The sequence below is a fragment of the Sus scrofa genome, chromosome 1, assembly GCF_054392235.1.
Source record: "Sus scrofa isolate SSC_HxYL_T2T_F1_AM1 chromosome 1, Sscrofa_HxYL_maternal_Yorkshire_Landrace_v2.0, whole genome shotgun sequence".
Classification (NCBI taxonomy): domain Eukaryota; kingdom Metazoa; phylum Chordata; class Mammalia; order Artiodactyla; family Suidae; genus Sus; species Sus scrofa.
Window position 1 is genome coordinate 197,217,778 of NC_139383.1, and position 12,642 is coordinate 197,230,419.

Sequence of the window (12,642 nt, forward strand, 5' to 3'; positions counted from 1 at the left end):
AAATACACATGCATTTCTCATTATCAAACAAGATACATTCTACATAATTTAGCTTTTCTCAATGATGAAGGGTCATTAAGAACATTTATTATATGGTGGTATCTTTAACCAATTTACTTTTTGGCTGCACCCACGACATGCGGAAGTTCCCAGGTCAGGTTCAAACCCATGCCACAGCAGTGATCTGAGTCACTGCAGTGACAATGTCGGATCCCTAAACTGTTGCACCACAAGGAAACTCTTATGGTGGTATCTTTAGGTTAGAATCCTTTTTGTTCCTAGAAAATATAGCTCCGGACTATGAACTAATTTTTTAAACAAATTCTTATTACTGTCCTATAGTTTTTCTGTTTTACTTTCCATACTTATTCCTAATCATCATCAGATGTCACCTCTTATTCCTAATCATCATCTCTCCATAATCATTATTTAATATATGACAAACTGGGAAACAAGAAACTGATTTGGGTATGCATTATGTGAACTGTCAATTCTTATTATACAGCTCCACAGAATCATTTGGCTTCAGCCCAGAATCAACTAAATTCCAGATTACTGAGATTTAAATACCTGAGTCACCACCAATTCTTAATAGCAAATCATTTTCTTCTAGTATGTAAATGCAGATTTTAATGTATTAATTAAACAATTTTATGTCAAGTCATTAAAATGCTAAAACTGAATTATTTGTAGAACTTTTTTGGGGGGTTTTTAACACCACACCTGTGGGAGTTCCTGCTGTGGCACAGTGGAAACAAACCCAACTAATATCCATGATGACGCAGGTTTAATCCCTGGCCTCGCTCAGTGGGTTAAGGATCCGGTGTTGCTGTGAGCTGTGGTGTAGTCACAGATGCGGCTTGGATCCCATGTTGCTATGGCTGTGGCATAGGCTGGCAGCTGCATTTCTGATTCAACCCCTAGCCTTGGAACTTCTATATGCCACAGGTGTGGCCCTAAGAAGCAAAAAAAAAAAAAAAAAAAAAACAAACCCACACCTGCAACATCAATAAAATGATGTGCTTCCTAGTTAATAACTACTCTGTCTGAAAAAAGGAAGGAAAAGAAAGACGGAAGGGAGGGAGGAACTCTTTATGTATCTGTATTCTGCTTTACATTTTAATCATGTTATGTTAGAACACTTTAACACCTGGCTCAAGAGAGAGGATTTAATGAATGGTGTAAGCATGAACTGAATCGAAAAAATTCTTAATAGAAATTTCTAATGACCATCGATATTTCATCGATATTAATTTCTGTCCAAATATAATGAATTTTTTAATATCTTTAGTTTTAACTATAACATTTAACAAAAACACTTACCCTCCTGTGCCAATGGATCTCTTTTGATGGTTTTTTGAATCATAATAGCGCTGTAGGATCATAGCACTTCTGCTTTTCAAATATCCAGTCTCTACTTCAATATAATTCTCCAAATAGGAAATGAAAATGGACTTGATAAGCTTAGACAAGAAAGTCTGTTTATCAGTACCTAAGTTAAACTCCATCAACTTGCTGGAAAGATTTGTGGTTCTTTTCATGGAAAAGGTGGGGGGGAAAGATTAATGTATATTTTAGGTATAGTAACAATATCAAGAAATACATATTTTAACAATGTGAGTTTTTAATAACTTCTGTTAAACAACAATTTCTTAAACCTTGGGCAGTTACTTAGGATTCAGAGAGCAATATTTAGGGTTAAATATTAAGTAGAATGAACATTACAAACAATACTATGGTTTTGAAAACTGCTGTGAACTCCTAGAGATGACTTAGGAGAGGAAACTGAGGCAACCACCAGCCTAGAAATGGCAACAGAGGCAGAATGGCTTCAAGTATACCATTCATGACATGGTATCCAAGTCAAAATACAGAAAGGTCTACCCTCTGTTTATTCTATTCTGTCTCTATCTTTGGACTTTCCTCTAATATTCTGTTTATTGTCGGAGATAGGCTCAGAACAATGCTGCTGATGAGATGGAGTTCCTGTTACAGTTACTTTTGAAAACCCTCCTCTCAAAATGATGACACTGAAGAACATTCTATAGAGCTGGAAAAAAATTCCTCATGAAGCTTCTACAAAGTATAACACTGTTATTTACCAAAGCAAAAGACAAATTCTCACATCAGACTTAAGTATGAAATTGTCAATTGACAAGAATGTGTCATTCCTTTCCTCAATTTCTAAAGTTTTTAACTGCAAATAAATGTAATTATACTAGTTCTCAAAGAAAGAGTGAACTAGCTTACAATTAAAATCAAAAACAAAATGCTTAAGTCTTAGTGTAAACAAGGCTTTATATTTATTAAAGTACATTAATATAAAGCATAATATCTAATTCCTTAAGTCAACATACTACGAATATTGCTCTTGTACAATACTAGTCTTCAGCCAAGTATTCAATGCTAAAAGATACTGCTATCCAACAAACTGTTTTTCAAAAATAACTGAATACTTCCCTATGTTTGGAAAAAAAAGAAAATGTGAAATATTATTTTCTAATTAAAAAACATACCTTGTATATAAATCATAGAGATTTTTGAGGTACTGCTCTGCATCAGACTTCCTACATTCTTCTAACTGGTCTTTCACAAAGCTCTAAAAAAGGTCAATATTCAGTCAATTACATAAATATTAAATTACAGTCAATATTTTTTTCTCTATAATTACTCCACATTCTTGAACTGCTCTGACTTAAAATCCAATGGAAAAGGAAATGCACAGAAAAGAGACCAATATAAAAAATAAGAAAATAGGTTTTAAACTTTTACTGCTTCTCCTACTTGCTTGTACATTTATATCACTGTTGGGAACAAGCAGTAAGAATCTCAAATATGGTGTCTTTTGAAACTGGCCAACTTGCCTCATGAAGTACCTTGGGGGAATAAAAAAAAATCCCCAAAAACCAAAACCTGAAGCTATACCAGTATGGTCAATTCCTTAAAGCAGCATTTCCCAAACTGCTGTCTGAGCAACACTGGTATCCCTTGAGACACTAATAGGCATTACTTTAAAACTGGAAAATGCTGTACATTACATTTCCATTTGTAGAGAATCACAATACATATTAAAGGCTATTAAAAGTCCTGAATTGTGTTTTAAAAACAATATTTATTTAATGATGTTCAATCCATTGGTAAATATAGTTTACAAAAGTACAGAGCTAAAGAAGTGAAGGTCATGAGTCCCTGCATTTTTCACGTAAGTATCATATTATTAAAATTGAGCTTGTAATTCCTATTTAATTTCAAAAATGCCATCTGCTGATCAAGATAAGAACCAAATGGAATTCCCTGGTGGCCTGGCAGTTAAGGACCCAGTGGTGTTACTGCTGTGATGTGAGTCAATCCCTGGCCTGAGAACTTATGCATGCCACAGGAGTGGCCAGAAAAAAGATGAGAACCCAGTAAGTAAAAAAATCTGAAGCTACTCTACCTCAGTCTATTACTACTACTACTACTGATATACAAATTTCAAACACATGCTCCAATGATACAATGACTACCACCTTTTTCCTGGTGAACAACAAAACATTTTTTTTAAAGCATGGCAGTGTCATTCCTTTTCCCTATAATGAATAAGTGGATTACTAGTCCTAAATTTAAGGAAACTCAGTTAAAAAATACCAAGAAACCCATACTGCCTTAAGAACTACTTAGTCATTGTTTAAAATTACCTGTAATTTGATTTCAAATACATTTTGAATAAGTTTAGCCAATACAGTTTCTGGATTACTAAAGATATCGCCAACTTGTTTGTTCACCCGTTGACACAGTATTGCTGCATCTTCAAATATATCATTTCTCAAGTAAGCACCCTATACAGCAGAGGAATTTTACATAATGAATATATAATTTTAAAATATTTTTTAAAACACAAATTAGCATAAAATTTTTAAAAAGTCCAACAAAGTATATGGCTATGTTACCTCCTGGCACTGCTTTATATAAACATCAACACAATGGGAATAACCCTATGAAAAAGAAAGGAATACATATCACTGTTCTGGTTCATTTAAAATAATAATAACAACAATCTCAATAAAAGAGGTATTATATGTAATAAAGCTATGTCTATGCTCCAATAAATGGCTAACAGTAATAGCTACTCTTTGGTTCCCATATTACCACAGATAGTTAAGGTCAAGCCTTCTTGTTTTTGAATTATTTCATTTTATGTTTGGCTGAAAAAAATACATAAACACCCAGAGTGCAGAAAATATGACTTTCTAAGTCAAACTATATAAAAATTCGGTGATAAAATATTAATAATATTGACTATAAGATCCCTACTTAAATAATATTAAATACCTAGAATTTAACATAATTTCTGGAGAAAGATACAAAATGCATATTCAAATTATTCCAAACAATGAAAATTAACTTTGTGATATACAACAGAGGAAAATCATATATTATTAATATATAGAATTCATACCTCTACATTCTTAAAGACTAGTCTACATTTGTAATTTTTACTATTTACCTTAAAATGAAGTAAAACAGCTGCTACTTCTCTCATTCTGGAGATTTCACCCCTTCTTTGAGCACTGGTAAACTCCTGGATCAGCTGGCATTCTAAATCATGGTATTTACCTAGAAACAGAAAGTCATTCAGCTACAATGAGACAGGATGTTCAACTTATTTATGAGTATATGGTTTCTTTACAAATATAACGGCTATAATGATTTAGCTTTCTTTTGGAAGAAGTGCAAAAACCATTTGAGATTACAGGCAGCGGATTAAATCCCTATAATAAACTACAGGTAAAACAGGTGAGCTCTTATAGCCTGACTGCCATTTACCACTGTTACGTAAAAAAGAACTGACGGGGAAAAACCCTCTGGATGTCACTTCTGATAGCAAGAGATCAGTAAAATCTTAACCTAAAACTACAAAAAAGGTGAGGATAATCAAAACTCTTATGATTTTAAGAGTTCAGATCCCTTTGCCATAAATAACGGCAGATTCAACCTCAAATTATACCTTAAGACAACACATGGTATTTGATTCACTATATTCTTGTGACTATTGCATTACACTTTTGGGAAAATAGGTGGTCTTTGAACTTCTTTTAATGGCCTCCCAAAGAGTGACTACTACTACCACGAAGCCTGGAAATACAGTATCTTTTCAAGAAATCTCAAGTGATCTGCTTAAAATATGATCTAAAGATCAAGAATCAAATTATCATGTAGAGAGTTAAACAGGTACTGAAATGGTCATACAAATTTAGCTTTAAAAAAGAAAAGAAACCTACATTAGAAATATATGTATGAATACAAAACAATCTCCAAGATATACTGTTAAATTAACAACATAAGGTATCAAGCTATTTGTACAATACGCCACCAATTATTTCAAAATAAATTGGGGCTGCAGAACTAAATTCTATACAGACTTACATGATTTATCTCCTATACTTGTATGTCCATAGAATACTCTGGAAGAATACCCAAGACAATGATAACAGTTGTTTCAATGAAGAAGAATCAAACCCAGGAATGGGGTGGGAGGATGACATTGCTCCCACTCTCCCCTTTTACTAATTTTTTTCTTTTATACAAGTAGTGTAAAAAGTTAAATAAATATAACCCCACTTACTTGCAATTTTGGATTTAACTTCTGAAAATCTGAAAGATAAAAACCAATGATGAGGCTTATTAGTTGTAACAAATGTACCATAGTAACATAAGATGTTAATAGTAAGGAAATTAGGTTTGTGTGTATATGGGATCCCTCTACACTAAATGTTGTCATAAAAAAGAAAGAATGAAAGCAGGGAATGAAGTGACGGAGGAAAAGATAAAGCTAGGGGTGAAGGAGTACTGGCAAGAAGCATGCCACAAAACAAAACTGAATTTTTTCAGGGCAATGCAGATGGGATATCTGATTCTCACTAGGGAAATTCACACTGAATAACAAATTCCCTTTAAAGAGGGAAGAGTTCTGTGTATGGCATTAACAACCCAGCCAACCTCAATCACCAATTTATGATCCTGACTCATATTCACTGGCATTTTAAATTCACTTGGTATTTGTCTATTTTCTCATCTGTTGGGATATTTTCAAATGAAGTTCCATTATTGTTACTTGAAATAAAACAATGATAAAATAAACATACACAATGAGTTATCCTAAAACTAGAAAAATAAAATAAAAACTATAAAAAGAACCCTGCGATGTGCCTAGCAGAGTAACCATTCAACCTCTGCAAATTCAGAAACTAAAATATCTACCTTACACTAAAATTTTTTCAAATCATAAATATCAAGGGGGAATGCACAACAAGGAAAATCAATGTTAAGAGATTTTATATAATCAATTTGAAGAGTGGTTGGCAAAAGAGATGCCAAAGACAAATGAAGAAGGTAAGTAATTTAGAGAGCTATACAAAATTGATATACAAAGTCACAGTGGATCACACACAGAGTACATGTTAGGCCATACTGATCTCTGTGAAAAAAAATTAAACTTGATTAGAATATACTGAATTAACACAGAATCAATTGTAAGGTCTGGTAGAGAGGCTGAACAAAACTGTAAAAGAAGTAACTGTGACATAGAAGATTAGTACATGCCGGTGTGTTTGTAGGGGTGAGAGGTAGATGTAGCCAACAATTATCATGAACCTATTGTGAGCCACACATTTTACCCATTTAAGTAAATGGTTTAACTCTAAAATAAAATAAAGAGAGGGGTTTTGTGGCTGACAATAAAAATCATTACTTGGAGTTTCCATTGTGGCTCAGCGGGTTAAGGATCTGGCATTGTTGTGAGCTGTATGTAGGCCAGCAGCTGCAGCTCTGATTCAACCCCTAGCATATTGAACTTCCACATGCTGCAGGTACGGCCCTAAAAGACGCAAAAAAAAAAAAAAAAAAAAAAAAACCTTACATACACTACTGAGCAAGTATGAGATTATTAATAAAGCTAAGTGATAGATGCTCATGACTGCTAATCTTCATGATGATAAAAAGTTGAGAGTAGGGCGTTCCCATCGTGGTGCAGCAGAAACGAATCTGACTAGGAACCATGAGGCTGCAGATTTGCTCCGTAGCCTCGCTCAGTGGGTAAGGATCCAGCTTTCCTGTGAGCTGTGGTGTAGGTCACAGACGCAGCTCAGATCTGGCATTGCTGTGGCTGTGGCTGTGGCTGTGGCATAGGCTGGCGGCTGAACTCCAATTTGACCCCTAGCCTGGGAACCTACATATGCCGCAGATGCAGCCCCAAAAAGCAAAAAAAAAAAAAAAAAGTTGACAGTAAAATGAGATATATTTTGGGATTAGGGAATTCACTTTCATTCTGTGTTTGGGACATAATGGTGAAGCTTTAAATATAGGAATATATTTACATTCTACCTCTACCTAAGGATCTTCAAATATTACCAAAGAATAAGATAAATATTATCTATTTTAAAGGAAGACTTTTTTTTTAAAGATATTCAAATGGGAGAACCATTATTACAAGATTTTATTGAAGAGTATGATATTCCATGAACTAAAGGACAACATGAAAGAATTTCCTTCTCAGTGAAGTTTCTTTTGGGATGAAACCATTAATATACCTAACTTGGCAATGGTCCTAGGGCCTTGCATCTTAAAACAGTAACTCTTAACCTGAGGTCCCTAAGGAGGAACCTACGGATAGGCTAAAGGGTCTAAAATTCCATGAAACCATATACAACAGCCTGTGTATCTGAATTTTTTAAAGTAATTTCATAACTACTGCCAGCTTTTCAAAGGTGTCCAAAACTCCAAAAATCTTAAGAACGTCCATCTAGAAACAGGAAAAAGCAGCTCAAGAGCCCCCGGCGTAAAACTTTCTCTATCCCCTCCTACCCTGATCATCAAAGTCCAAAAACTAAAAAGCCAAAATCTCACGCCAATCAATTTCAAAATTCTCTACAATTTTTCTCAAAAGAAAAAAAAGGATTAAAATTATTTCAAGATATATCATTACATTTAGTTAAGAGACCACATTTTTTCAATCAACTATTACATATGTACCTTGTACAAAAGCAGTGCTCATAAGTTCATGTTGAATTAATGAGCAGAATCATATAGAAAAAGTATAATTTTATTCTATAAATTACACTGTATAATCAAATTAGCTCTTGAGGAAAAAACTTGCCTATCAAAAGGTAACTCCTGGGCGATTAGGTGCAACTTCTGAATGATGTCTGCTGCCTCCTTTATCTATTAAAAAATAAAAGCAATAATTAAAAAAAAAACTATGCATATCAAAAAATTTTATATTTGAGAACAGCAATATTCTCCTATGTATGCCCACAGACCCTCACCCAAACAATTTTCTTTTAAAACATACAACAGGAGTTCCCATTGTGTTGCAGTGGAAACAAATCCGACTAGGAACCATGAGGTTGTGAGTATGATCCCTGGCCTCGCTCAGTGGATTAAGGATCTGGCATTTCTGTGAGCTGTGGTGTAGGTCACAGGCACAGCTGGGATCTGGCATTGCTGTGGTTGTGGTGTAGGCTGGCAGCTACAGCTCCAATTCGACCCCTAGCCTGGGAACTTCCATATGCCATATGGCAGCCCTAAAAAGACAAAAGACAAAAATAAATAAATAAATAAGTAAAATCTCCTGAGCTACAGAAATACATCTGGAGTATCACCAATGAGTCAACAGGAAAATAAACATTTATCTTTATGGTACTGAAATCTTGTGATTTTATAATGCCATAATCCCCTCCCAAAGAAACCTGCAGACCAAATTTACTCTGAAAAAAGTCAAATCATTGATTGTTGAAAGCAAGATTAATTATCTTCTGGGCTTATGAAAGGATAAACAAGATTTATGAAAATAACTCAGACCACTCAGCTGTATATTTAAGTGAATAAAATGCCTGTCAATTAATTAAGTTATAAACCTTGTTTTAAATAAACCTTGTTTATTAAAGATAAAGTTTAATACTAAGTCTCTTGAATGGAATATGATACAGAAATGTTTATACTTATTCAAGTCGTGGAACTAAAGGGTTTAGACAAGGGGTCTAAAATTCTTAAAATGCAGATATTTGTGTATACTAACAATAATGTATAGAGGAGTTACATGATATTTACTTTTTTCATTAAAGTATAGTTGATTTACAATATTGTGCCAATTCCTGCTGTATAATGTTTCTTTTTAAAACAAACTGTAAACAAGTATATAACCTCTATTTTGGCACATATTCAGTAACTTATTTTATGATCATTCACTTTCTTTTACACTGAAAGAACAGAACAGAAAAGACAAGAAAGGGAAAGAGACTCTCTCGTAAAGGGAGAAGAGCTGAGAACATTAATTTAGAACTTTCTGAGTACTCATGTGAAGTCTAGCAAGCCAACTATGGAAAACAAAGGCAAGGCCAAAAAATATTGTTGTTGCCAAACAACAGTCAATATAGATAGCCTTTCTGCTTTAGTTATCACTTCTCTCCTAGTCATCATGTCACTGTCATTTTCAGTTATCACTCTTACCCTGCCACACATAGGCACAGATACCACTGCAGTATCACTTTTCACCAAGCTATTTAGTTGTACTAGCAATGTCCACCCTTTTCTCCTCACCAATACCCCCTTCAGAAAGAACTTGCCTGGTACATGTTTTATGTTCCCATCAGGAGTCTGTTCTTATTCTTTTAAGAGATGGAAGTTAGTGTTTGCAAACTTCCTTTAGTGTAGTAAAGTAGAGCAGTAAATAACACTTGATTTTATGAAATTCCTACTGGTAATTATTTCATAAAAATTGTTTCAATTCAAGTAGCTCTTAAGGTCATCCACCAGTGAAAATATACTCTAAGTACAGAAGCTTTCAAAACCACAATCTAACAACTTGCTTACATCTGCTATTGATGTTAGGGTAAGGTGAGAGACCACCCAGGCTAGCAGGTTAAAAACAATCAGGGCCACCAGGCATTATCTATATGAAGAACAATAATCTGTGAGTCTAAGAAAAATAACTAACATACTTTGTGACAGAGGTAAGAGGGAATATATATTATGGACATAAAATTGTTAGTTTTTTCCATTGAAGAAAATTAGAAGATTCTGAAAAGCAAAGATTAAAAAAAAAAATCTTTCAATATTCAATTACATACTTTCCTACCTATATGAGTGATTTTTCCTTTTCTTTCCATTGGGAAGGTGGTTGGCACAGAGTACAGAAACTGAGACAGTCAAAAGTTTATCTGGTAAGTAGCAATCTAGTACCATATATGACATTCCAAGTGTGGTTTTAACACTTCCTTAAGTGTGATAGGCCAAAAATGATTCACGATTAGCTTTAAAAAGTAACCCAAAACTTATGGGGGACATGAGAGAAAACCAAGACAACTGGGAAAAGAGGACTAAAGTATAAGAAAAAAGGAACACACAAAATGAAAGAAAATGGGATATGGCAGAGAGCAAAGCAAAGGAGAGAAAATAGGAATCAGCTTAAACACTGTTTGTTTATACTTGCTCCTCAAAAATTACAGATGGCTAGTGACCAAGCGAATGAACCAGCAAGGATATTACTTTTTTTTTCTTTTTCTTTTAATCAAAACCTCAAAAACTAAGAGACAACAGTAACACCATGAACTACACAATTACTTGAGGATAAGTGAAATGTTTAAAGAAAAGTGTGAAGAACATAATTTCATTATGCAAAACATTACAAGCAATACAAGTCAGGTTAAAAATATGTGTAATCAGGAGTTCCCATCGTGGTGCAGTGGTTAACGAATCCGACTAGGAACCATGAGGTTGCGGGTTCGGTCCCTGCCCTTGCTCAGTGGGTTAACGATCTGGCATTGCTGTGAGCTGTGGTGTAGGTTGCAGACGCAGCTCGGATCCTGTGTTGCTGTGGCTCTGGTGTAGGCTGGTGGCTACGGCTCCGATTAGACCCCTAGCCTGGGAATCTCCATATGCCGAGGGAGCGGCCCAAGAAATAGCAAAAAGATCAAAAAAAAAAAAAAAAAAAGTGTAATCAGTCAATTTTAAAATGTTTATTCTTCTCTAGATTCTAAATGGCTGTCTTGAGCCGCATCAAATAAACAGACCAAATCAAACTGAGAAAAATATCTGCATTTCATTTATAGCAAAGCATAAATATACCATACAATCCAACAGGTATAATCCAAGGTAAGAAGATCTAAAGATCTGAAATCAGAATTATACACAATTTTATAAAAATAAAATAATTTTAATAATATGTATAAATATACACTTATATAACACATTAGAAATATGTCTAGTTATATTTAGAAAACATAAAATAGAAGCATCCCATAAAGTGTCCTGAAAAACAGTTCAGTGTTCAAGTCCTGTGCATGTGTGTGTATACTTTCATAAATAAAAACACATAAATGCATAAAGGTTAGATATTGCCGCTGTTTTACAAGTATGATAATGTTCCTGATGTTAGTCTTATCAGTTCTACTTTATACTATGAATATACTTCGTGAAATTCATTCTTTAAAATATTATCTTTAGAGGAATTATCTTTACACATGTAATCATTTCTTTCAAAGATGATCTCTAAAAATTATAAATTCTATAAAAGCCTATGTAGTTCCTACTCACACACAAAAAAAATGCATTTAATTCAAAATGAACATTAATAATATTTAGGTGTTTTTTGCTTCTCTGTCTTGTTTTTTTTTGGTCATGCTCATGGCATGCGGAAGCTCCTGGGCCAGGGATCAAATCCAAGCCACAGCAATGAAAACACTGAGTCCGTAAGATGCTGAGCCACCATGGAACTCCAATAATACTTAGCCTTTAACATCCCACTATCTGAGATATCCCATGGAATAAAATCAGAATAATTCTGAAAGACTATTCAATGTATACGTGAGCAATGTTACTACGTGCATGTACCATGGATAAGAATATCTATTTTTTGGGAATTCCCGTCATGGCTCAACAGAAATGAATCCATGAGGATGCAGGTTTGATCCCTGGTCTTGCTCAGTGGTTTAAGGATCCGGTGTTGCTATGAGCTGTGGTATAGGTGGCAGACACAGCTCGGATCTTGCATTGCTATGGCTGTGGTGTAGGACAGCAGCTGCAGCTCCGATTCAACCCCTGGCCTGGGAACTTCCATATGCAGCGGGAGTGGCCCCAAAAAAGACAAAAAAAAAAAAAGGAATATCTATTTTTTCACACATTTTGATTTTTTTCCCCTGAGGGGAAGAAAACTAAATAACCTTCTTCCAATATTGTAGAGTAGCCAATACCATGCACCCTCAGGTCAGGAGTAAGTGACTAGTGGTATGAAAAATGTTAATATAAACAATTCAGATTTTTCAATTCTCTTTGGTCTAAACTATGCTTTAATTCTTCGTAAGAGATCTTTATTCAAGTAATAAAAACTAGAAGCTCTGAATTCCCTACACAGAAAGAGCCTTCAGCCTGTCAATGATTTAGGTCAGACTACCCCCTTACCCAGAATGTGACTATTAAATTCTGCTAATATTAAAAGTTAATTATAAGACTTATTTTTTAAATAAATTTTGTAAATTTTAATGTGACATATTTGATTTTAAGACAATATTATTTTATCCAGTTTTTTATTTTTGCCATACTTTATTCTTAAAAAATTTCATTTATTTTATTTGGTGGGGCACGCCCACAGCATGCAGAAGTTCCTGT

At 34.2% G+C, this 12,642-nt stretch overlaps 1 protein-coding gene across 11 annotated transcripts in view; it reads right to left on the reverse strand.

Annotated features, from left to right (window-relative positions):
• The window catches only part of EXOC5 (exocyst complex component 5), a 48,629-nt gene that overhangs the window by 20,938 nt on the left and 15,049 nt on the right, over positions 1 to 12,642 (reverse strand). For all 11 annotated transcript variants that reach the window (XR_014819444.1, XR_014819434.1, XR_014819413.1 and 8 more), the window contains exons 5-11: positions 8,135 to 8,199; positions 5,606 to 5,634; positions 4,487 to 4,596; positions 3,930 to 3,974; positions 3,678 to 3,818; positions 2,517 to 2,599; positions 1,324 to 1,533 (exon numbers count right to left, since the gene is read on the reverse strand). Coding sequence is in view for 1 of the 11 variants with exons in the window: in XM_021102546.2 (XP_020958205.1) it covers positions 1,324 to 1,533; positions 2,517 to 2,599; positions 3,678 to 3,818; positions 3,930 to 3,974; positions 4,487 to 4,596; positions 5,606 to 5,634; positions 8,135 to 8,199 (683 nt within the window). In the remaining 10 variants the exon portion in view is untranslated. The remainder of the gene's footprint in view (positions 1 to 1,323; positions 1,534 to 2,516; positions 2,600 to 3,677; positions 3,819 to 3,929; positions 3,975 to 4,486; positions 4,597 to 5,605; positions 5,635 to 8,134; positions 8,200 to 12,642) is intronic.